This window comes from Haemaphysalis longicornis, unplaced genomic scaffold (genome assembly GCF_048455015.1).
Source record: "Haemaphysalis longicornis isolate Haplotype H1 unplaced genomic scaffold, Haemaphysalis longicornis Haplotype H1 scaffold_5, whole genome shotgun sequence".
In the NCBI taxonomy this organism is placed as follows: domain Eukaryota; kingdom Metazoa; phylum Arthropoda; class Arachnida; order Ixodida; family Ixodidae; genus Haemaphysalis; species Haemaphysalis longicornis.
The window spans coordinates 82,377,369-82,404,273 of record NW_027526385.1 but is presented as its reverse complement, the minus strand read 5'-3'; the positions used below and the strand labels follow the sequence as shown (position 1 = coordinate 82,404,273).

The window sequence follows — 26,905 nt, the reverse complement described above, 5'->3', positions numbered from 1 at the left end:
AAAAAAACTATCGTCTGCGTGCCGTCCGCCTCGCAGTGAGGCGCCCACCGTGGTAGTTTCGTATCTCGGCGATATGCTCAATTTACCGTTAGAGCGCGGAGGGAAAAAAAATCCAAAACCGACTCAGACAACCACGCAATGAATGCTTGGCACATGCATTTCTATATAGTTATATACTTCTTGGGTACTTTTACTTTATATTTTTGAGGTTGTGCTTCTTGAAGTTCGGTTTAATTTTGTTTTGCAACGCTCGCAGCTGCAGCATGATTGCAGTGCTAGCACCCGCATTCGTATCGGCATCAGTCTGAGAAAGGCGGACCTCGTGGCGAAGTAATCCAGAACATCACAGCTTATTGTTTGGCGATTGTACTCGGGTTAAGGAGAGCAAACATGGCTACAAGTCCTCTACCGCTCGAAGATGAGACCCTGTGGATGGACGATGGAGCTTCGGGAGACGACGTGTCAAGGATGTCCACGGAGGAAATTACTATCAGGACGAAGATGCTGAACGAACAAATCAGGTACATGAAAAGCGAGATTCTGCACGTCCAGCACGAGATCCAAGCGAAGAAGCAGATCAAAGAGAACGCCGACAAGATCAAGGTCAACAAGGCGCACCCGCACCTAGTGTCGCACGTCGTCGAGCTGCTCGACATCAACCCCGAGGAACTCGGCGAAGAGGACGGCGCCAACGTGGACCTCTATTCTCAGCGCAAGGGCAAGACTGCCGTCATCAAGACGTCCACTCGCCAGACGTTCTTTCTGCCACTAATCGGACTCGTGGAGGCCGAAGAGCTGCGCCCCGGCGACCTGGTCGGCGTCAACAAGGACTCGCACATCATCCTGGAGACCCTGCCGCCAATGTACGACGCCCGCGTCAGCGCCATGGAGGTAGTTGACCGACCCACTGAGGAGTACAGCGACATCGGCGGCCTGGACAAACAGATCCAGGAGATGGTCGAGGCCGTGGTGCTGCCCTTGACGCACAAGGAGAAGTTCACGAACATCGGAATAAGTCCCCCGAAGGGAGTCCTGCTCTACGGACCGCCAGGAACCGGCAAGACGCTCCTGGCTCGTGCCTGCGCCGCGCAGACCAAGGCCACCTTCCTGAAACTCGCGGGCCCCCAGCTTGTGCAGATGTTCATCGGCGAGGGAGCGAAGCTGGTGCGAGACGCCTTCTCGCTGGCCAAGGAGAAGGCGCCGGCCATTGTTTTCATCGACGAGCTGGACGCCATCGGGACCAAGCGTTTCAACTCCGAGAAGGCCGGCGACAGGGAGGTGCAGCGCACCATGCTCGAGCTTCTGAGTCAACTGGACGGCTTCAGCTCGAGGGCGGACATCAAGGTGATCGCGGCCACCAACCGCGTGGACGTCCTCGACCCGGCCCTGCTGAGGTCCGGCCGCCTGGACAGAAAGATCGAGTTCCCGGCCCCCGACGAAGAGGCCCGTGCCCGCATCATGCAGATCCACTCCCGCAAGATGAACTTCGCCAAGGAGGTGAACTTCGAAGAGCTGGCGCGCTGCACCGACGGATTCAACGGGGCCCAGTGCAAGGCAGTCTGCGTCGAGGCCGGCATGATTGCCCTGAGGCGCGCGGGCAGCGTCATTACCCACGAGGACTACAACGAGGCCGTCATGGAGGTGCAGGCGAGGAAGAAAGCCAACCTGAACTACTACGTGTGAAAGCACTTTTTTTTTCCTTCACTCCTCTTTTAAGCCCTTCATTCTTACCCATCTTTTCAAGTTTTTCCTCTCAATAAACCTTTTTGTCTGGTGAAAGGTTTTTGCCTTGAGCTTCCTTCGTGGCGCACCACTTTCTAATAGTAGGTGCTGTGTCATGGTTCTGTAATTACCTGCCGAACTATCATGTGATGGTGTTTCATGCTATGTGCACTACTGTCCTGACATTTAGAGTTCAAAGATGTACTGCTAATTTAGTCTGAACAATGCATAGACCAAGTGCAAGAAGAGGTTTGTATGGAGTAATGCTTTTGCATGTGAGGTTGCGGCGTATAGGTTGCATTCACTGGCGGGGCACACATGGAGGAAACCATGTGAGTGCGCCGTCACTGTTTATGCCGGGCTCCGTGGGATGGCGCTACTTGTCCATGCTAAACATGATATGTGTTGGACGTTCCAAGCTCTACCCCACCTAACGTAAAGTAATGCCTAGACTCTCTTACTCACACCTTCCCCCTACCCCAATCAACATCTTGGAAATCTCCCACCTTTTCTCTCACAAGTACAATTTATCCATTCCTGAGTCAATAAACTCCACCTCACCGCTCCCCTTAAAAGTTGGGCCTCAGCATTGCTCGAAAGCATCTTCCAGCCTCTGTTTGTGAAGCCATCCAAGTCACCCTTGACAAATGCTTACCTCATCACAGCCAGCTAGTCCGTATTCATGGCGGGACCATACAGGCCCATACTTGCAACAAGCAAACCAACACTCATCTCAGCAAATATTTTAACCATTTTTCGATACGCTCCATTGAATCTCCCACTGTCACGAGGGAACAGAATCTTATCGAACTCAGTACGAACTTGCTGAGGGCTTGCTCTTCTCAAAGACCTTTGAAACTGTAGCCAATCAGTCTTTGGCGTACCACTGGCACGAATAGGTTAAAATATGACCCATAACCAAGAGTATGCACTCCACGATTCACCCAGGCAGACGTCTCGCTCATAGCCAAGCCCATCAACAGACATACGGAAAACGCCACATCATCTCATACACAGCTGCAAGCCTTTATACCTCACCCCATCTTGCGATCTGGCAGCGGTCACTACCAAAGCTAAAGACGTCACTTGCGCCTCCCACAACACTTCTGCCATCTGGGTCGCCGAAGAATTCACCATAGCTCTTGCCAACAATCATACTACACCCTTTGCAAGGGCAGATCCAGGTTTTTTCTAAGGGGGGGGGAGTCAACTTCTATCAATGTTGATGATGATGGTGATGATTAGGAGGAGGACAAAAGGGTAGTCACCAAAATTATAGAAAACCAGAAATACAACAAATAGAGAAAAATCAACTATGTAGACATTTTCTGCAACCTGAGCGATCATCTTCTTGGGGGTATAAATTCGGAAATAAATTCCGCAATTTTCTAACCCAATGTTTCACTGAGGCATTCATGCTTGAGACACTATAATGAGTTATTTCTTTCAGTGCAGCGGCCTTTTCTAACCCTCGAAAAGGGGTCTACGAACTATGTTGGAAAAGCGCACTAGCTGTGTCTAAATTTGCATTGTCGACGCCCGGTTTACTCAGGAAACTAGCTTCAGTCCACAGCCTGCATGGTATGCTAACCGGTTAGGACATCTTTAATAAGTACGTGTTGTATCTGTTCACAGGAAAGGAATGAAAAAGATAAAGGCTGATAAGAAAAATCCCAAACGTTGCTGGAGTTGGTGGCATCTCGTGGCTAATGCTAGCCCTGGGACGTACGCTGACTTGTCCTGTGTTTTGAAAACTACTGTTTTAGGTTTTAATTTCAGTTGGTACCACCTGCTCAATCACTACCAGTTCTGTTTCCTGAATGAGACAGAATTTCAGTTCGTAGACACGACGTATTACTTGGCAGTTTGATGGCCAAGCTGTAGAAAAGGAGGTTTGTTACGTTTCATCAACCTCAGAGAACAAAGATTTTTTGTACAGAAGGATCACCTTGAGGCTCTACTGTCCCGTTACGAGTGACTCTGGAGATTAGCCTTTTGTATTGGCTCAATAGACTACATCAATGCACTCACCTGAAAGGAAACCAACACTTCATCAATGACCTCTGCATAAACATAGAATGCTTGATGACAAAAACACTGTTTTGAGATTCAAGTACAAAATCCTAATTGGAAGCATTTTTCTTGATGACAAAAACACTATTTTGAGATTCAAGTACAAAATCGTAATTGAAAGCATTTTCCTTGCGGTTCAAAGATTCATGGACAGTTTTTTTTTTTTTTTGCTTGTGAAAAAAATCTTTGGAAATCTGCACACACATTACGGTAGAAGGGGGAAGTGGTACAAATACACCAAAATGTACTTAGCAACGATGTGAATGCACTGGCACTTTCGTTTCAATTGGGAGCCAATTTAACTGCTGTCAAGAGGACACGTACAAAAGGGAAAATCTAACCAAATTCTCTATGTTACTAAGCTCCAATTTACATTACTGCCTGCCTTTGTGTGCAAACTTTCTCCAGAATGCAATATGTGAAGTCGAGATACAGAAGTAATCAGTCAAACACCAGAATTGGGCAGCCATTACTGACTCATCATCTCCATCACTTAACTCATCCATTACTCTCCATCGCTTAAGGACTCTCAAAAGAATTTCTTTTAATTTTTAAGTAAACTCTGTGAAACTTTGTCAGTCTTGCTGCTTTTTTCCCACAGGTTTCAAATATGCCATTACTTTTTGAGTCAGTCATTTAGTTACCAAGATAACTAGAGATAATTGGTCATTTTTGGAGGAACAATAGACACAACAGTGTTAGTCACAAAACTGTAATCTTTATATTTTTCAATACTATGAACCCTGGTGAGTGCAATAAGAGAATCGGTTTTTTGATGCACCACCTGGAACTAATTTTACAGCTCATTCAAATTTCGTGTTTGAAATGGGCACTCAAAATGGTTCCTTGCCACTGGTGCCACCAAAGTTTAATAAGCTGTAAAATTAGTTTCAACTGGTGCATCAGAATCTGATTCTTTAAGTGCAGTGTCCCCCCTTAAGGCCCATGTCTCAACTCTTGCAAGAGAGACAATTGTGTTCATTCAAATATAGATTTTTCTCTCAGTACCCTACATCCTCTTTCGCTGCTGCCACATGCTTCCTCATCTATACATGTATTAACATAATAAAGATCAGAAATATGCTATATGTGGATCCTAGCTTCGCGCCTGAAATATTTTGCAGAGCATTATGCTCCACATTTATTGAATCGTATGATTATCATATCTGACATTGCTGCAAATCAGTTGTTTCTGGTTTACTAGGTTACAAGTTGCATCCATTCCGATTTGTGCCCTTCCTGTAGTACAGCTTCATAGACATCGCGTGTTTTAATCGGTAACCGTTATTGTTCTTAGCCCAAATATATGGTAACCACATGCCTGTTTTTTTTTTATCCTAGAAAAACTGTGTGGAAAGGCTTAATTTTTAGGACCTAATGACTTGGTTGATTAACAAGGAATCACTTCAGCAGTGGGTTATCATAGCCCTGCCCTTGACGCCATCACTGATCCCTAATCCACCGCTATGGTCAAAAAGTTTGCAAGCCCACTGCTCTAGATTGGTGAAAACCTAGAACATCAAGTGGTAATCAGAGTTATCTAGGCAACTTGTACATAATGTGCGCTACATTAAATTACATTAGATGAGTGTAAATTATGTATATTACAATCTTATTGAATTAAAAAAATGACCAAACAAACTTGATAAAATCTCGTATACTTTATTTCAGAGGTTTAAATGTTTACAAGCTCTGCGAGAGTTTGTACAAACCTGCGTCGCACACAGTTTAAAAACGTGAACCACACACTTGAAACAGGAGCAAAGCTACAGCTTTGACATATATGCAAGATACCTCAGTTTTTAACCGAACATAAAGAAAATACACTTGGCATCTTGCATTGGCACTCTGGGACTTTTCGTAACCACTCGTCGTATTTACACGCATATTTATATCCATTGTAGCAAGATCTCCAAGTGCATTCCTCTGTGTATTTTGCCTTTTATGTACACAAACATCAAACAGTGCCTCAGAACGCGTTCAACATCCACTAAATGCATGCCAACAGCATAATACTTCTGGCACTTCACTCGGTAAAAATGACTTCCCAGTCATTGCGCGAAGAGCTATGCCAAGACTACTCGCAAAAGCGTATCACGACATATACATGACACAATTCAACTACATTGGAGCTTGCCACTGCAGTAAGGCTAAGTTGTAACAATCGCTGAACACGGGCAAGAGAGAGTCTTTGTGACTGTGGCAGAAGTCAAGTTTTCAGACTTGGTCAAGATATCTCAGAGAGGTTTTCTGCTACAAGGCTTCACAAACAGACTGCATTTAGATGGCATTCACTATACTGGAGAAGTATCCCACAGACATGTAAGAGGACATTAAGAAGGCATAACCTATCGATTACCGAAAAGTTAAAAGCCGGTGTTCCTTTTAAAGGTGCACTAACACAATTTCGAGCGCCTGAGAATGAGGAGCAATATCTCCCTCTTGAACTAAGACCGAAGCAAAATGAGGACTGAGTGCAGCCAAACGAGAAGAAAGCTGTTCAGGATAAAGTGATATGTTCAAATTCAAATGTGGAGAGACCAACATTCAATGCCGTAGGTGCATGTGGTCTATCGAATACTGTTTCACAGCTGTAATGTGACCGCAAAACATGTGAACAGGTCGAGTGTTAAAAAAAAGTCAGGTCATAGCTCGGACATCAACAGGGTAACCTTAAATACTCCCAGTAAAGTTTCAAAGGTAACTAGAAAGAAGTTGACATGTGGTCATTCTACAAACAGCGTGCAGATAAAAAAACTTTAAACAAACTTAACTAAAATGAAGTGCAAAATGTTGAACGTAAAATTAGCTTACTTAATCCTTGAAAATACAAGGAAATGCGCAAAGATGGGACAAGCAAATAAGTGGACAAACAACATGCTTATTTGTGAGCAAGAGTTTCGGTGAGAAAAAAAATTTTAGTATTATTTCTACGCTTTCTCTCCAAGGCTGTTGAAATGGATTACTGTGTTTGATTTGGTTGAAACATTTCAGTGTTGCAAAGAATGACAGGGAACAGATAAAATGTATGAAGCATAGTTCAGCTATTTGCCGACAGTTATCGACAGCAGGATAAGCTCACGGACATCTCAAGTCATGGCATTTACAGACAGCTTTCAAGATGTTTCTCATGCATGTGCCTGCTGTTTAAGTTTAATCAGTAAGTAACTATTTAAAATGCATGCCTAAGAGATAAAATAGTGGTTTTCAGTTATAGGGTGCCCGGAGGCATCTTATTTTCAACTTGAACGAAGAACTTGACCTGTTATAGATTTCACTGCATTTGTTTGATGACAAAAGCTGACTTCTTTGTTTGGATATCGACAATAAAAGCTTCAGCTTCTCTCAATTCTCCAAGAAAATGGGCTGCACAAGTATTGATGGTTCTTTTTTGGCCAAGTAACACGAATTGTTTTCCCCCAAGAAAAACGCGTTCAAAGTGGCATTTTTGTGCGACAACCCTTTTCACGGGATTCAATAATGTCAGCTTAAGAGCTTTCAGTTATGCTTGTTTTGTACAAGCTCGAAAAACAGAAAGTCACTGTTTGCCATGAAGGAGAGAATCACAATTGTACAGACTTAGTTATCAAACTGGTGTGATGTTTCTGTTGTACCTCAAGAAAGAGTTTTGACAGCCGCATGGCGTTTTCTTATTCCCAGTGTCTGCTAATAAAGTTTGGTTCCAGACAAAAAAATTAAGCATTTCACGAAATGATTCACAGGACTTGCCTGCAAATAACAATTTGACAAATTTACTTTACCGCCCCCTTAACATCCGTGTTTGTCCACTAATTCGCCTACCCCATCGTTATACTTTCCTTGTGTGCAATACAAAGGGTGTGTATGATAGAAAGACACGTCATTTAACAGCCAAGTGAGCATTTTAAGAAATGACTGTGGGTACATTACGCAACCATGACTTAGTAATGACGGTAACGCTAGGCTGTGTTTTCAAGGTTGAGCTCGAACATCGCTGGCAATAAGTCTGCACCGATTCGCCCAACAAGGGCCCTCAAATGCCAAACTCATTGCAGCAACTCATTGTGAAGAGGTTTTCTCAGGGAAAAAAATGAACACAAAAGTGTGGAAGCGTTGCGCTCGAAGTTACACAAAATATTTCTGTTGCTCGTGGTTCTTCTATACTGAAGTCAATTTTTACCCGCAAAAGAGTGAAGTTGGCGTAAACTCTAGCTATCCTAATTTTGTGTTCCCGTCCCGAGTGGTTCGCGTTGCCGTCCTGAGCGGTTTAAGACAAAAAAGGTTCCCCCAACAGCTAGCCAGCAGTCTCCCTTCTCCCCCAGTAGATTCTCACGGCGATGCCAGACGACCGCGACTTCACTTTCCCGGAACTTTACGTTCCACATTTCCCCGGCGCAATAGCCGTCCCCTTCGGACAGCCTCCGCGTAGGTGATCCCCCCCGGCAGCCGATACTTGACCTCCTCCGTCTGACAAGTTGGTCCCGGTGCAACGTCGCACAGCTTGCTAATGTCCAAGTTGGTCTTCCACTTGCGTTGCGGTGGCGTGTTCGGACTCAAAGCTCGAGTCTGCGCGTTCTTGCAGCAGGCCGGCGCAGCCGCCGCTACCACCTCCGCCGGAGGCGAAATTTCCACCTTCTCAACAATGGCTCCATCCGTCACAGTCCGTTTCAGCACCGCAAAGATCTCGGCAAAGAGCTTCTTGTACTCCGGCGGACTTCGCGAGAAGTGCTGACCGAGCGGATCGCCCTGGCTTGCGATGGCTGTCAAGTCCAGTGCCAGCTGTCGCCTCGCTTCGGCTGTTGACCCATCCGTCTGCACTCCCTGGTCGGCGAACAGCCGCTCCGCGGCCATCTCGGAGAAGCCGGAGGAAAGCGATGCTTCTCCGGACTCGGCTGACTCAGCATCACTTCCGGTTGAGAGCGACGGGTAGTCGGCCTTTTTGGCCGCCGTTGCCGGTGCGGCGGCCGGCTTGGTGCCGGACACCCATCCGGCTTCGGGGGCCGGACCATCTAGGCCTAACGACCGGCAGCGTGCATCTAGGAGCGCTTCGTATTTGTCAATTAGGAGGCGATACTGTGCGTCCAGTTCGCTCAGCAGAGACACCTGGCTCTCGGCGTCCTGGCTTTGTGTGGCCGCCGGTTGGGTGTCGACAATGGCTTCCGGAAGCCCCTCCTGGTCTCCGTAGACGACGAGACCGTCTTTGAGCTGGACCATGGAGAAGTGGTCGAGCTCGGTGAGCTCTTCTTCCGGTTCCTCGCATCGGTCGAGCTTGCTGAGTGTCCGGCAGTTTGGGCAGAGGTGCCTGCGCATGGGTGAAGAGGAGGCAGCAACCCTGATGCAAAGGTCAAACAGGTATGCTGAATCGGTCAAAGTTTGAAATGCGAACAGCACGAGTAAATATGTAGGCATTGCATTTTCTTCATATTTACTGATGCATGCCGAAAAGAGGGTCCATATTCCGATTTTTGGAATTTAGTTATTACAGTAAAACCTCGTTACAGGAGACACCGTTACAAGAGACACTTGGTTGTAAGGGAGATTTGAATGAAAATGGCTTGGTTGGTTTTCCTATGTCCGCCATGTTAGCAACTTCATGTACAAACGACCTTGGTTACAAGCGATGTTTCCAGGTCCCTTGAGTGTCTCTTGTAATGAGGTTTTATTGTACCAAAATATGGTGGGGGAATAAAGCAGCTGGCCATGTCTGGCCAACATCTATAAAACGCAGGTTGTCACACCAACTGTAAAGATCTGATACAAATTTACCACATGCAGCCTTAAGGTTTGCCCCAAACATTTCATTTTCGGTAACAAAGACTCCCACTGGGGATTCCAAAAGCCTGGCAGCAAGCCTGCCTGTTTTTCTTTCTTTTTTTGCTTAGAATTCTTGCTGGCAACGAAAATGAACACTGGAAGTTATAAAAAAACATTACTGGAAGTGAGGAAGTATTCATTTTGCTGTTTGTCATTTTTTTTATCGTTTGGTGCAAAACTTGGAAAAACCTTCCCTGAGTTGCAAATCGCGGGCTCAGAATAATTCAGCGATAACCAATTTGCACATATGTGCCCTCAGTTCAGCAAGCTTGAACAGTAAATCATTTTCTCAAGGCAGTTCATTCCAGTAAGCTTTAATTACTACATGCTGGCTGTTGTCACATGTCAACATGTGTGAACAATATTTCAAGCCATGAAAGACTTGCAAATACTGAAAAACGGGAGCGATCATAAAACATGGACTGATAAATGCGAACAAGTACTTGCTCTGTTTAAGAAAATAAGTACAGAAAGATACAACATCTACTAATTGCCAGAAGACTGGATAGTTACTAGTCATCCTTAATTAAAAAAGACATCTGAGCATTCTACTACTGAGTGCATGAACTTGTACAAGTTCATGAGGTTTTACTTACTAAAATGCCTTTCAGGTTGCTCTGGAAGCCACTGAAATGAAGCCTTAGGGAAATCAGGTGTGCTATTCTTGAGGTTCCGTATACCTGTCTTACAATATCAGAGCAATTTTGGAGCAAGCTAACAGCTTTCTGACAGTTCCGCTCCCGTACTTTGCTACCATAGTGACCAGTAAGTGCAATATGCTTCACAAAATTTCAGGGCCAGATAGTCTTAGAAGGAGGCTTTGAACCTAGCTACAAATGTGAAAAACAACACAAGATATTTCGGGAAATTTAACTTTCTGTTTTCACATATGGATATTGTGTCTTAGGCATACGCCTGCCTTGACCCAATCATGACACGTTTACAGTTTAATTACTGGCTGCAACACCTATTTTTCTGATGGAGGTGAAAAACGGAAATGCTACAGTAGTATCAAGAATTCGGGGCACATGGTCTAGTTATTTAGACCATCAGGGTGTCTTTAATTGTGGCCCTCGATTATAGTGTGCGTCACAGCCAAGAAGTAGCTTCAACATGCACGACAAGTTGAATTTTTTCTTGAGCCTGCAAAGTGAGGGAACAAAAACCCAATGGCACATACCCGCTGTGTGGATGACTTGATATTATACAAACGCGAAACAGTTAGAAACGAAAAATCGGGCAAGTTTCTGATCTTGAAAACAAATTTTTTAAGCAGCTAAGTAAGAAGCTTTATACGACAATGCGGCCAATTCAAGGTCAGAATACCAGTCCTCTAAAAAAAATTTGCCCTAAATCCTTAAAATTTCCAAACCGCAATTGTTGGGCACATTTGTGGCCACTAAATTTCGCAATTCTGAGCTCAGGCTATACAATGCACCTAGGCTCTGGAATTTACTTCTTTCCCTTACATTTCATGACATAATCAAACACCCAGTTTTAATACAATTGAAGGCACTTATAAAACAGAGAAGGAGGGCTTACACTATGCTTAATAACTTGAGTTTATTTTTGGCTCTCTATAATCTATCAGAGGCTTAATTGTTGAATCAAATAATTACATTTACAAACAGCTGGCAAATTTTTACCTTTACAACTGCTGCCTTGTTGCCCGCACCATACTAAAACTACCATACTTATAAAGGCTAACAAGGAATATTATTGGATGCATTGGTAAAGTATACAGCAACTGAATTGTAGCGAAAAAAAGAGAAAAAAACTAAGATAGACACCTGGTTCTGGTTTTCTTTGGTCTCCTAGTTTATACCCACATACATACCTACATTCCACAACTTGTTTTGTCTGAACTCTGCTAATATGCAGCCATGTACGGCATAGTTCAACTTCGAATGTAGTACACCCATAATTGTTGATCTGGCCATTACAGCTACAACAGAACCCCAGTAAATCAGTGTCTGTTAGACCATCAAAAATGCTTACGACGAGTTTTTTTCTACTCACACAGATAGGACAGAATACGGGATGAATAGTGCGAATGTTTTCATGGTGATGTTCGTAAGAGAATTAACTGGAACATTTCAGTGTTCTTGCATCCCTTGATAGGTACAAATTCCCACTCCAAGAATGAACCAATGCATAAAAAGCCAACATAAACATCCCAAAATCCTTATATATGAAACCAGAGCTCTTAACAGGTGCCACCTAATGTACCTGACACCCGCTTATGCGTATTACTGTAGCAAGTTGAAAAACAAAGTTTTGCATTGTGCCTGAATATTTTGTGTTTAGTCACCGCAGAATACAAACAGAAATTTGTCAGTGTAATTAAAAACCCAGTGTTAGCAGGGGAATTATTGTTCTGAAGCAACACCGGAGCTGTGAGGTACAGTGCATTGGTTGGCACTGCAGAGTAGCTTCTTTGACCCACAAAAACGCACACCAAGTGTACTTCACTGTTTTCATTTTCAACCTCCATGAGAAACATGGCTACACTTTGACAGAAACAAAAACCATAACTTTGTGCCCAGTTCCAAAATAAGTCAGTCAGTGCAATAGCAGTGGTTACTTCCAATATTACTAAATAATTGCAACTTACAACAGTTATCCTTCTGACTGAATATGTATAATTATGTCTGGAATGCTACTGTGACTGCATCTAAAGTGCAGTGTACATCCCTTAGCATCTATGTAGCATGAGGAATGGAACGTTTCCCATTACCATTTGCATACATAGATTTTGTGTCCAGATATAGCGAAAAGCGGATAATATAACGAACTGATTTCAGTTTCCCGATGTGTTCGTTATAAGCGGGCTTGACTGTATTTACAAACCAAGCTGCGCGCACAACCCACCTTTCAAGCATTCTTTCTTTACCACCACTCAAACGAACACCCCTTAAAAACACAGGCACGGTGTATATTTCTAGTCTATCTCGCATCAGCTGCTGCTGCAAGGTTTTTCGGAATCATGGACGCAGCTTCAAGTAAACGTTTGATTTTTTTGAAAGAGGGCGTTTGCCATTTTTTGGAAATAGGAAGACTGGATGCCCTAGTAGCAGAATCCCGGCCAAAAGCATTGTGGTCATGCACTCGGAACGCAAGCCTTTGCAGTTTTCCACCTTGTTTGCTCGAAAAGCTGTAGGCTGTTGCTTATCGGCACAACATTCCAGTGTGGCAGCTAGCTATCTCCCGAAGTGGGAAAAGGGAGAGGGCGGCTGCTTATAAGCGGAAAATTCTGCTAAAAAACTTGTGGCACAGTGGCTCACTATCTATCCCCCAGACGCGCCAAGGGAAATGTGCAAACAAAAAAGTGTTTTATTTCTACTTTCCCAGGGTCTTATCCTTTCAGCCCTGATTTCTTTATTCCAAACAAAATATTGTTTTCTGTGTGCTTTCTTAAATTTTAGGGCCCAAGAAGCCCACAGAAAAGTGAGCTAATAGTGCAAGCATTCATGATTTAGAAATGAGGCAGCAATCAATTAGGACAACTGGCAAATAAAACTTTCGCGTTGAGAAGGAACATCTTTTTTTGCATGTTTTCCTCAATGTTATGACCACATGAGCCTACAAACAAAAAATGACCTTCATAGTGCACGTATTTATGGATTTACAAGCTTGGGAATAAAGCTAGGACTTCTGTTTTTTTAGCCTCAATGCCGTAATTTTGTCTTCACTGAAGATTCTTCTTCTTTGTACAGTCCAGCTCCTCTAAAATTCAACAATGTTATGTCTATCATAATAGGCATCATTGAAGAACGATTCCTCAGAAAACTAGCAGTTTTTGTTTTGTTCTCTATGCGTTAGAGGAACTTTTATGCGATGGCGTCAATTAACACTTCCAGGGCCAAAAGGATCGGAGGGTGAGGCGAACGTGTTGTGTTTAATTGTTGACTCCTGCATTTTTTTAAATTGTGGCCCTGAAACGATGCGCCAACTGCTTGTGCTTCGGATAACCGTTTATTTATGCCATAAGTGGTCAGCACTGTAACATGGAAATCTAGCAAAGATGACGACTGTCACAATCAAAACATTCACCCAGGCAGTCCCTTCAGTACGCATAAATGTGAAAGCCACAGTTTCCCTTACAAAATTGGTTATGTCAAACTCCTAAGCTTGGGTTCACACTTCTTGGCCATACTAACAACACTTTATAAGTAGCCCTTCTGCCTCCCAAAGAGATACAATTGCATGAGGCTCCACTGTTGCCCTACAATATGATGTAGTGTACGCTAAAAGTGCTGTACTAGAATCTACACGTCAAACAAACAGTGCGATCTTATTGTATACCCTTTGACATAGAGCGCAATCACAAGCATGAAACTTTTATTCATGCCTTCTCTATCAGCTCCATTTTTTTCTGCTCAAACAGGTGAATTCGTTAAACTATTAGGTGCAAACTCGAGTTAGCATCGAAATGTATATAAAGACCAAAAAAGGCAACCAACCACCGGATTGAGCAAAAAATTAGGTTGTCTAGCTATGCAGTTTAAACTACCAGCATTGTAGCCCCCTCTCTGCTGAGCACTTGCTGGTATTAACCAGCTATTCCCAGTTTGTGGTAGCGTGAGAGCATAACACGCCACCTTTGGAAAACCACTTGACAGTGTCATGTGGTGCTGTAACAACCCAATACAGAAAGAAAAAAGGTGTGTTGTGTTGCAGCGCTACAAGATTGAGACAACTGACAACTAGGCACATTGTCAACGAAGAGACGGTAAGAGCAGATTCAAGAGGCACTTGCTTGTCATCATCCAAGATGTCCATCTCCATCTGGAGGTTGAGGCACTGGTGCTCACGCTCCTGCGATGCCAGCACCTCCTCCTGCAGCCGCATGTTCTCCTGGGGTGGCCCAGCAAGGACGCAACAGAAAGAAAACCGGTGCCCAATCAACTTGCTGCAAACTTACTAGTATATCGGGAAAACAGGGGGTGCGATGTTAAATAGGAGCGGGGAGAATACTGAGCCTTGGGGTGTACCTCTACTCCTGAGGGTGATAGGACCCAGTAGTATACTAGTAGTATACTAGTATAGCATGCGTTGTGGTGTTGATAGCTGTGAATCCTCTGAGTAATTCGACAGTTCTTCCATATGTAACCACTAACAGTAGAAAAAGCACATGACGGTTTCTCGTGAAGCATACATGTATGTGACTCGTTTCACATCTTGTTTTCACCAGGTGACCATTTTCTTTTTGGTTTGCTTTGGTAGCCTTTCATAACTGAGCTGGTGATACACCGCCACTACGATGGTTCAACACCGCCACTACGATGGTTCAACACCGCCACTACGATGGTTCAACAAGTGAGCGTGCAGGCTGCGTTCTGTACGTACAAATGTGAGTAGTCACTCTAGTGTCATTTGCTATTATTTTTCTTCATTCGAGAGTGAGTGGACACAAAAGGCCCATTTTCAGTCAGAAGATGGTCTTCCTCCTTGACATGTGCTTACACTCCCTAGAGCACACAATAGAAGATGCAACAAGCACACAAACTACAATTTGGCTTTCCGACTCGGTTTAGCGGTTCAGTGAGTGTTGTTAACTTCCCACAATCTATGACAAACTACATTTCCTTTTCTCAAGATCCCAACTGCTCTACTAGAGCAGCAATAGAAGCTCCCTATCCCACTGCGAGAAACACTTATGCGTCATCTCATTTATGTAGGAAATTTGGACCTTCAAGAGTTCGCTCTCTTCTAAGCAGAGAAGTTTCACTCACATCTGGGGAGAGCTTTGCAATTGCAAAAGGGCTTCCTCGGTAAAGCCAAAACTCTCCCAGTATTTTTTGACTGCAGCAGAGGAATACCTCACTGTTCTCAAATGTGTAACGGTGCTAAAAATATGTACTTGCAGTGCAAAGGTGTGAAGTACACAGAAACTGAAATTCAAAACTGTAGAGGCATCACATTTCAGCCAGGGAGCAGCAACTTCTGTACTATATATTTGAGGCACTGGAAAAGGAACAAAACTTTTTCAACAGTGTGCCAGATGGCATGAAAGTTTGCCACTGCACCGAGAAGTTAATAGCCACAGATCCTCTCAGTGTGCGACTATTTGGACCATTAATATATGGGAATGGTCACCAAGCTAAACTTGTCAACTCGGTTTCTGCGAAAGCTTTTCCCCAGATTGTGGGAAAAGCTGGTGCAAAGTAGCTAGAGAAATGACGCTGTTTACAGAAGCATTTGAATTTTTAAAAAGAAAATGTTTTATGCCGGAGTACAGCAAGACCTCATCGATGTCATATCCATCATGGAAATCATGGGATATGACATTCCCACAAAAAGTTCCACTGACGCGGCGGCGCTAGGTTTCGAGCCAACGATCACTCTGGCCGTTGCGGGAGGTGTGAGACGCTCTGCCAACTGGGCTATGAACTCACGGCAAAAAAAACTGTCAACGATGACGACTGGCGAATGTCGCGCTTATTACTGCTTTAGTGCGACGAGAGACGTCAGCGGGAAGTGGAATGTGTTCACGCATTCACGTTTCAAGCTGTGAACTCTGCTTTCGTGTTCCACAAGCTCAGCTCGTTGCAACGCAACCACCTGCCGTACACGCCATGGAGCAGGACCGAAGTGGTCGCACGTTTTTTTCATTTTATTTCACTCACTCTCTCACTCCCTCACCCCCTCACTCAAGCTTGTCGCTGCTATTTATGGGAGCTGTTGTTTTATCATCTTACGGTCTACTGAAAAGCAGTGCCACTGTTGAATCTTGCTGCAATATTACGAATCAGAAAGCTGAGATGCTGAGTCCCAGTGCAAAATTTCTGCCGAATTTGCTGCCTGGCAATCAGCAGGCAAATGACATCGCAGTTACATGAGAGCTGTTTCCCCTAAGCAAGTAGTGGCGAATGTTTTCTGAAAAGTATCATGGGAGGAGACAAAACATTTCTTTGTGGTTGTGATGCCAGACGAAGAATCCAGTGATTGGAACAGGCACTAAAAGGCAGTGAATTGTTCACAAACCAAGGTGATGAGACATTGCTTTTGGGTATCATGCTGAAGCAAGGGTACAGTGATTGCTACTGGTGGCAAAGACTATCATGAGTTCGTCACAAATCAAGGTTAATTCACGTGCTAATAAAGTTCCTTTAATACTCCCCTGGTAAGGCCAACACTCTCCCATTAAGCCAAGTTAGTAACAAGAGCTCCGATAGCAAGGAAAGAGTTGCAGCTGAATGTTCTTTTGTGTATCTGAAAGACTTTGTGAGCAGCTAAGGGGCCCAAATTGCATTGCCATAACAAAGGCTTAGTCTTCTTTGTAAACACACACAAAGAGTTAAGCATGCCAAGTTGTTCTGTAAACAAAAACACTTAAAACAACAATTAAAAATGACAGCATCTCCACTCCGTGGATGATGGCGAGGGTGCGGAGTACAGGGACTCGAAATGACATCCAATTTGTGCCCCGACCGTCATTTGATTTGAGCCGTGAGTTGCACCTTGATTATTCCCTAAATCGCTTGATGGTGGTGTGCGCACGGATGGACGCAGACAGACATTGGGAGATCCTAATGTACTCTGCACCGTTACAGGTGAGGGAGTAAGTGTTTGACTCTCGGGTACTAACTCATGGTCGTAGCCCGATGGGTGAGACAACTGACACCAACTCTGTCTGGTCTACCAGGCACAGGCTAGAATCCTGCCGGTGCCCGTGTGATTTTTTTGCGATTATAAATGCTATGCGCATGGACGCGGACGGACATTGTGCGGTCCTAAGGTACTCCGCACCTAAAACAAATTTTATACAATTTAACTGTCACTTCAGGCCAACAAGGACAACCTATCCTGTGGGAATTAAAAGAGCGAGTGCGATATAAAGCTCCGAGCAGTTAGCTGCAACTCTGCTCATCAAACATTTGACCCCAGAAATAGGGGAGCCCGAGCTAATCATAATCACACCTGTTATATACCTAAGTAATGATTGTGAGGCTTACGCTTCCCCTAGGGGTTGAACTGACAAAAACTGGCATCAAAAACAGTTGTTGGCACACCTGTCGATTGGACGTTGCAGTTAATGCATAGATGACTTTCTAGCCAGCTATCTTAGTTCCTCACCCATCTAGTAAACAGAGTGAACCGCTCTTTCTCACTTTTTTAAGGTCCAGGTACCTTCACCCGTAAACAGATGGCCACAAAGCGCAGAAGAAGAAATTGTTTGGGTTGTTGCCTCCGAGCAACGCTGGCAGGGGTGAGACAGCCCAAAGAGATTTGGGAGCAGTTTTCGGAGCAGCAAAATTTCGATTTTGGAGCAGAAGAATCTTGATTTGGAGCATTTAGGGACATTTATTATATGGTCTTGTGAGCTTAAAAAATGATAACTTTAGCAATTTGAAGGGTCAAGTACACAATCAAATCAGTTTTGAATACACAGAACACTGAAACAGCCTTACGTGAAAGAATTTTTTAAGAGTATCACAAAGTTCTAACTGCACTACCTCCTTCCTAACTAGTGATATTGTGTTGCAGCTGTACGCAACACTGACAACAAAACTGCCACTAACATTACCAAATTTAAGGGACCTGCAATTGTGGGGTGTTTTTTTACCATTTCAATGCTAAAATTATTACTTTTGTAATCCCAGGCTGCGTTGTACGAACGAGTGTAGTCACGGCAACAGTTGAGCAACTTCGAGCTAACGGTCGCATAGCCCAACCAACCTACCTGTTGCAGTCCGTGGGCGCACGTTCACCCCATGGTCTTTTGAGTAGCGTTACTGTTTAGCCACCTAGATTTTGGCATTAAATTTCACTTCGCATACATCAAATGTTATTAGTCGCGTGCTATGGCAACCATGCAGTCCTGCAGCCATTGGGCGCTGCCTGAACAGCACAGCCCGCAACTTTCGTGTCGACCGTTCCACCCCCGAGGCTCGCGATCACACTTCAAAGCACAGCAACACCTCAGCATTTTATAACACCACAGTGAGCCAAAAAGTTCACCTCACGAACCCGATTATACATGCATGCACCGCGTTTCGCACTTTAGGACAAGTCACGCGGAAGTCTTAAGCCCCACATTTCAATGAACTTTTTTTCGAGCCGCGCAACTTCTCGTAATCTCGCACCAATCTCAAACCATAACCCCCGGTTAACGTCACTGTTCAGAGCTACAACTGATAGAAATAATAGACTGGAACCCAGCTGATTGCGTAAAATAAACCATGGAAAATATCGGCGATGCGCACTGAGCGCGTGAAGTAGGCAGAAGCAGCCGGATCAGGCGGTGGCCATGTTTGTAGCCCCAGTGATGTCCAATCAGGAAGGCCGTTTCAGCGAACCCGGACGGAAAGGCAATCGTGTTTTTGAAGCTATCGTTTGCTTAATTTCAGTCTTTCTATTTCTGCCATTTCTGTGTTTGCAATTGACCGACAATAAAAGTGGTGACCAGGCTGTGCTAGGCTTTCGTTCCCGCCAGAACTGACATAAGCATCAAAATCCGTGCCTTTCAGGCTCTTCTGGAGCTGTTTGGCGCAATTTTCGCAATTTTCATGCTTTTGGAGCAGCTTGGCGCAGAGCAATGGAATTGTATCAAAAAGGCGCAATATGCACAGCTGTCTTACCCCTGCGCTGGGCATCAAAGGGTTAGAAGAACAAGAAGCGTGAGGCTGCCCACCTGCACCAGGTTGTCCACCTCGGTCTGGAGCTCCTCGCGGGTCTGCTGCTCCTTGGACAGCTGGCACTTGAGCCGCGACAGGGAGCACCGCAGGCGCACCAGTTCCGTGCCGAAGGGGCTCTCCTGCAGCACCAGGGGGGAGGGGGAAAGTGCCTCGCTTGTAGTACATACACAGGCCGAAAATGCGAAAAATAGATTGAAAAAAGAAAAAGAAAAAAAGAAACTGGCGCAGCTTGCACTAGTAGTGCAAGGCTGGAGAACCAGTAGAGCTGGGGGGTCAACCTAGCTTCCCCCCACACTGCCAGCGAATCCCAAGAGAGAGGGAGCAGCTGGACCTGAACAGTGCAAAGACGTTTTGGGAGGCACTGTCAAGCAAAGATCATTAAAGTATGTATAGGGTTGTTGGTTTATAGTAGCTGGTGTATATAGTACTAGCTGGGAACTGCTGTTTAGTCATACAGTAGCTATATATCGTTTAGCTGGTGGTGTATAGTAGCTGGTGCCAGCAAGGACCAGCTACTTCAAGCTGGGAATTAAACCCAGCTTGAAGTTTGAAATTAAACCCAGCGACCATAAACAAGCTGGGATGAGCTGCCATTTTCTCGTGGGTTATATATTTTCAAAAGGGGGGGGGGGGGGGGGGGTAAAAATCAGGTGCCAGTTTTTCAATCTGCCAATCGGGGCGAAATTAGAATTTTTGTAAGAACATTCCAAAATTCTGGCTTTTTCACTTTAAAGCCACAGGTGTGCTGAGTAATAAACTCACTTTATTTTACTTATATTTTGTTTATCACGATACCCCCAATCAGAAGTAATCATGAGCTTCTTAAATCTGCCGCATTAAAATTGGTGTTCTTTTCAAGCTGGTAATCGGGGTGCATCAGGGTTTCCTAGCAAATATCTCTCTAAAATTTGGCGTTTCTTTGGAAATGAATCAGTAATGATGACAGTAAAAAGCAATAACTTCTAAGAAGTGAAACATTTTATTTACAAAAAGTTGGCGAGTGGTTTTTTTACACATCCTCGTTTACATGCATTATCATCTGCATGCACAACTTGTCGGACTCCATTCAAGACGTGTCCAGTCATTAAACGTATCTGAGCTGGGAGAAAGTTCTCTTGACTTCACAGCTTCCATTACCTCTGCACAACAATGTCAGTGCAACATTCGCAGCCTGGGGTAGCTAGCCATACAGCCATTCCAATACTCAATGAGTTGGAAAGCTGTGTCTGGTCGTTAAAAAAACCGGACAGGTGGCAACCCTACCGGAGAGAAGAAACTAGGGCTAAGGCAGGGCAGCATTCTCGAACAATCAGACCACAGAAACAACGCCGATGATGACGATAACTGAAGAAGAAGAATGTACAAATGTGCAGAATGATGATGAGTATGTACATGGAGTATGGAAGATGTTCTGCGGAATGTACCCATCAGTTTACACAATATTGTTTGCATAGTACTTTAATTATGAGATTATCTGGGATGCTTTAGAGGATAAAACAACTGTTACTTTAAGTAAATGGCACATGATTTAAGTTCAAAAAGCCAGGGCCAACCTGTGTGAAAAAACACGAAAGATGCTCACACTAACACGCAAGACTTGAAAGTAGTGAAGCCGTACGCAAACTTCACAACCAACACGAAGGACACGACTGCATTTGATTTGCTTCTTCTTCGCCACTGCAGCAACGACCTTTACTTCATCACTGTTGCTATAAATTTGAGTTGCTTTCACTTCTTTGGAAGTGATAATCATTGGACATCACCTTGGAGGGGCATACGCTATGACTTGACTTTCTAGTTCTGAGCAAGTGCTGCCACGATTATAATGAACTCTGGAGATTTCTGGGCCAACCTTGGCCAATCTCCCTGAGTGGGTATGCTTGTCTTGCCAAACGTGCGCAGGGACCACTGTGTGGTTGTCGTGAGGGCCGCACACATAAGCACTACGCATTTTTTTGGTTTTGTTAAGGGCCGTGCGGTCACCGTGAGGCGTGCGCTGACATGCATGTGCTAGGAATTTCTTGGTATTCTTAACTGTGGACACGGACCATCATCATATCATTATAATCGTCTTCAATTCCATGGTACCCACTACGCCAGACAGGTGGCCCAGCGGTTGTTACCACTCACCCACACCACACGGCCCGCCCAACCTCTCACGTAACTTGTCCTAGAGCAGCGTGCATTGCCTGGTCCACAACACGCCTTTCTTATGCATTAGTGTCAACCCTGTGCCACACATTACAAAAAACGCATCGTCCCTCCACCCCAACATCATGCTATATATATAAGGGTCCAACAACCGTATTATGTTGCCTGTTGTAGGCGGTCCGTCTTTTCCCTTGTGCCTCTCAGCCTTCGGAGCTCGAGCTCTGCGCTTTGCTTAGAGTCATTTGGGCGCTGGTGTGTGTGTGTGTGTTGCGAGAGCTCACAACACCCACGTCAGGTCTGAGGCTGCGTCCTCTACGACCCGGACATCACTGCTTCCAGTCGTCGTACCTCCCAGATACCGGGCGAGCCTGCTTCCCAGCTGGCCTGCACTTGTCTCGACACCACTCGCCAGATGTGTGGAGTTCGCTGACCATGGCGGAGATGGAGCCGGCCTTAATGCGGTCGCATCTCCTAGGTGCCGCGTGAGCACCGTTTCCATGGCAACGAACTCCCAGAGGACCACGGCTGGCCGCCGAGCCACGCTTCTGCCGCACTGGGCTTTGCTTCTACCGACGCCGGACGCATGGGCTGAGCTACGCTCGCCTATGCACACAGGCGTGGTACACCGCACTTATGGCGGTGCGCAGTGTGCGTGACACGTACACGGCGTCTCTAGACCCCACGGGGCACCTGGAGTGATCTGGGTGTTGGTGCGTGGCAAGCACCGGGTGTAACCGTAGCCCCCACATTCAAGTTGTGGTCCCGTGATGAGGAATTGTAAGCGGAAGGGCAGAACGCGTGAACGGGGCGTTTTCCACACCTCACGGGACACCTGGAGCAATCTGGGTGTTGGTGCGTGGCGAGCACCGGGTCTAACCGTAGCCCCCACATTCAAGTTGTGGTCCCGTGACGAGGAATTGTAAGCGGAAGGGCAGAACGCGTGAACGGGGCGTTTTCCACACCTCACGGGACACCTGGAGCAATCTGGGTGTTGGTGCGTGGCGAGCACCGGGTCTAACCGTAGCCCCCACATTCAAGTTGTGGTCCCGTGACGAGGAATTGTAAGCGGAAGGGCAGAACGCGCGAACGGGGCGTTTTCCACACCTCACGGGACACTGGGAGCGATCTCGGTGTTGGTGCGTGGCGAGCACAGGGTGCAACCGTAGCCCCCACATTCAAGCTGTGGTCCCGTGACGAGGAATTGTAAGCGGAAGGGCAGAACGCACGAACGGGGCATTTTTTTACTGTTTGTGCTCATGTTAACAGTTCGTGTTTCGTCGGCAGCGAATAATGCTTTGTTCACCGAGAAATAATTTCGGTTAAATTTTGATACTCCTGGCAAATCGTTTGTTTTTGTGACGTGTGCCATAAAGTCACAAGGACGACTCTTCAAGCCAACGTTAGGTTCCTACTGCTATAAAATGATGAAATTGATATGCGTTACATTTAAGTGAAAACAGGTCGTTCTGGAAGCCTATAAGCCCCTACTTAACTTGCCTTTGGTTTTCCCAGCCTCAGCCAACTGCACAGCTGAGCATATTAAGTCATATATTTTAGTGCGGTAAAAGAGCTAGCGGGTCACGTGGCCATTCCCTTTTTTCCCTAATTTTATAGCTTATCTGAGCGAAGTTTTCATTAAAAGTGGGGTCAGTATGATTCTAACGACGCAATGTTTTGAATGAGAAAAACTTGTGTTTCGTCTGCATGGCCCCTTTAAGCCCACAACAGGAGGTTGCTCTTAGGGGAGGAGTCGACAAATGCCACGGATGCATGGAAATTGTGGCATCAGACTGAAAGGCCGTCAAAGCTGGCAGCGACTTCATAAGCCATTGGATTTCGGATTGGCCTGGATGGCTGTTCCCTGCTACGAACATCCTTCGCTTGCAGGGGGTTTGGTTTGGCAGGCTCCATAGTGGTAGCTGCTAAGGGACATGTCCTCAAAGCATACCACTCGCCCACCGACATCGGCCCCTGTGGAGCTAGTATGGACCCTGGCCCCCTACTAGCATAGCCAGCAACGGTACAGTACATAAAGCGGCTTGAGACCTCCTCCCCCAACCTCCTGCTTCTTTTACGTCTTACAAAATCAGCACACATCTCCGCAACACACCGCAGATGCTGCCTCCACCTCACAAAGACCTCTGCAATCACTTGCTCCCACTTTCTTCGTCATTTCAATATTTTCTCATTTCAATATTTTGTTATTGAAGGGGGGGCGTGGCAAGAAATATCGCTTCTGTATTTATGAACCGAATTGAATCAAAGTAGGAGCATCTATGTAGCTAACCAGACTGACGACAAAACTGAAATCAGTTTAAAGATGCCATCTATACTTTTTGAGTTAGAAGACTAATTACGCAAGCAGTCAACAAGATTGTTATGTCAGTCTGATCAGAAACGTCTATTCTGTGCAAGGAAGCTATTAGATTATTGCATTATATCCTTTAGGCATAAAGAAAGAACAAGAAAAGTTTCACCTTCCTTTCGAAATCAGAAATAGTTTCATGTCAAAAAGAAAGTGAAACTTTTCTGTTTCTTTTTGGATACCTAAAGGAAATAAAGCAATAACCAAATAGCTTCCTTGCACAAAACAGACTTTCCTGGTCACGATGAGATAAAAATCTTGTTGCATTCTTGCCTAATTAGTTAACTAATCTTCGAGCGACTTTGTGAAGGTAATTAGTCTGGTAACTCAAAAAGTATAGAGATATCTTTAACCTGATTTAAGTTTTTGTTATCAGGTTGGTTAACTACATAAAATCTTCTAATTTGAATATAAAATTGGTCCATAAATAACATAAATACTTTTACTTGCCACGTCTCGTTCAAATATTTTCTATTCGTACTATTTCAAACCCCTGGGCATCAAAATGTTGCCAGCTGCGCAATAAATCCAGGTGCCAGCTGCGCAATAAATCCAGCCAGCAGCTTGTAGCCAGCCAGACTCTGAAAATGGGCTGCGTGGTTGAACTATTGCACTTGAATCTAGCCTTATATTATCCCCATGTGCATTTCTCCTGTTTAAAAATAGGTTCCGCTTGCGTACGCGCTCGCGTATAGTCGATATTCACATGCAATAACTTCGCACGTGAATGTAGCGTGACGGAATGACAAATGGCGAGGGGGCTCCTTAGCACTTAACGGAGCTTAGCAGGGTTCCCTGGGACCAAAATGCTTAAGAACCCCTGCTCTAGATGAACTACTATCACCATAGTGGTTACAATGTGCCTTGGTGTCTGTATTATATGAGTCTATAGATTCATCACATCGTACGTTTCATCCCTCTTGGTCAGTGCTGCTGATTATGATTGGTGTGACGACAGGTCATGGTGTATCTACCTCCCTACCTACCCATGCAAAACCTTTTTTCTTGACGAAGCGCAGATCAAACCCCAGAGATGTCGCCTCAGTCAACCCCCTCCAGGTGCTCACCTCAAAGCCGATGAAATCGGTGCCGGCGTCCCCGCTGAGGCAAACCGAAGGCAGGAGCTGCTCGACGATGCTGGGTCTCTTCTCCAGAGGCGGTGGCACTGGCTGCTCGCCTGCCGAGATAGCGGCAGGGTCGGACGCCTCGTCCCCTTGGTCCTTGGGCCTGAGGCTGAGCCTGAGGTGGTCGGCGAGCTCCTGCAGCTCCTCGCACTTCTTCTCGAGCGTGTCGACACTCGTGCTCAGGCTGTGTCGCGAAAATGAGGCAAGAGCAGAGGGAAAGGAACGTGAAAATCTCCAACTCAAGGTTTAATGCGCCTAACCTACACCTGGACTATGAGGCACACTGTAATGGAGGGCTCCGGATTAACATTGACTACCTGGGGATCTCTAATGTGTGCTGCGTGAGGACACAGGTTTGATTCCCGGCTGCAACGGCCGCTTTTTTGATGGAGGCAAAAAGCAAAAACGCCCGTGTGTACGAGTTTTCGGCGCACGTTAAAGATCCCCAGGTGGTCGAAATTAATCCGGAGCCCTCATCCACTACAGCGCGCCTCATCGCCCACGTTGCGCCGGCGCGTTAAACCCTACAATCAATCAATCAATGCAACATGTGCTGAAATCTGGACAGGCTGATGTTTGCGCTTCAACTCGCACTTTGGGCTCAGCAGCAAGTCTTAGTCACTGAGCCATTGCGATACAAGGGGTACGGATGTGATGTTACACAATCTCTGAAGATGAAGATCACCTGTTGTGACAGAAAGAGGGCAGACTAGACATTGTGAATTACAGGAAAGTTTTGTCGTTTTTGTCGTCGGAGCAAACAGATACTCACCAAAATAAAGAACAATCAGATAATAAGAATGACAATTCATGTGTACAAATACGGCTGAGCCGGCTTTCGTTCCGTATGTGAACAAGGAATCCATACAGGCCCAAAAACACATCATTTTTACGCAATTGTTGTTTATTGTGGCGAGTGTATGTTTGTTCCGACCATGTTATTTCTTCGGTCAAATTTTGGAATAGGGAAGTTTTAGGCTACAATTAACTTTCCTGTGATAAATTATTCTGTCGAAACGAAAGTTCTCTAAAATCCCTAGTGAAATGTTTTTATTAGTAACATTACATCAAGAAAAGCCTGACTTAAAAAATTTTGTTTTTCAAGTAAAGCTCTACGCCACTTGGAAAAAGAAATTAGGCCTTCTAAGACAGCCTGTGCAGTTGTTTTGATGTTTTTAAACATTCTGTTTTCGACTGTTTGTGTTTTGCATGTTGCTCTGCTTTTCACTTTTTGTGTTCTAGGTTCAAGGTGATAAATATTCAGCTGACAGTCAGCGCCCATGTAGTTGTTTCTCACTTTGTAGTGTTTCTTATAGCTGGTTCCATGCGTGGAAAAATATGCAGAGCTTTATTAACTCCTGCTATCATGGGCAAGCGGGTATCAGAGATTTGAAGTTTGCAAAGAACAGCTGCGATTTAAATGTTGGTTTCTGTGGAAGGTAACTATATGTTTCTTTATAATTTATAGGTTCATAAAAATTTGACAGATTTACCATTATTCCCTAATTCAAACAATTTTTACAACGATAAATACTTTGCTGCTATGTACGTTTTCGGTGGTCGTTGTAGTGTTTACAACACCTCCCTTCGCCATCACTCTGTTAAGAATCTGTACATGGTCGCTGTAACAATACACGAATTTAAGCGAAGGAAAGATGAATTAACCTGCCGCCTCCCTGCTCTTCAAGCATTGTGCGTATAACAGTTGGAACCCCTTTGTTGACGGTGGAGGGAATGTTTGCTTGCGATAGTGTGTAGAAAAAAATTGGTCGCATATCTGATCACTTCGCTGGAAATGTCATTGAAAGACTATATGTAGTCTTCTACCAACCATGATATTTAAAAGACGCTTTTCTCTTACCCGCCCGCCCACCTCTCACGATCTTCCCCTCCAGTCTCGCTCCCCCCATGATAAACGTGGAGAAGAGGTTTGCTCAAGACAATTCAATTTTTCCGCGTTCCACTGCTCGCGCGCCATGCACAGGAACCTTTAGTTACTGTTGGACTTCGTGGAATGGTGCCATGATGTCTTTGGT

At 45.1% G+C, this 26,905-nt stretch overlaps 1 protein-coding gene and 1 pseudogene across 2 annotated transcripts in view; one reads left to right on the top strand and one right to left on the bottom strand.

Annotated features, from left to right (window-relative positions):
* Positions 1 to 283: 283 nt before the first annotated feature.
* On the top strand, positions 284 to 1,795 carry LOC144138527 (26S proteasome regulatory subunit 6A-B pseudogene; annotated as a pseudogene).
* A 3,646-nt stretch (positions 1,796 to 5,441) lies between these two features.
* LOC144138526 (uncharacterized) overlaps positions 5,442 to 26,905 on the bottom strand; it is an 85,684-nt gene continuing 64,220 nt past the window's right edge. For both annotated transcript variants that reach the window (XM_077670857.1, XM_077670858.1), the window contains 4 exons: positions 24,813 to 25,053; positions 19,226 to 19,348; positions 14,348 to 14,445; positions 5,442 to 9,076 (listed from right to left, as the gene is read on the bottom strand). In XM_077670857.1, the coding sequence (XP_077526983.1) occupies positions 8,131 to 9,076; positions 14,348 to 14,445; positions 19,226 to 19,348; positions 24,813 to 25,053 (1,408 nt within the window). In that variant the 3' untranslated portion in view covers positions 5,442 to 8,130. The remainder of the gene's footprint in view (positions 9,077 to 14,347; positions 14,446 to 19,225; positions 19,349 to 24,812; positions 25,054 to 26,905) is intronic.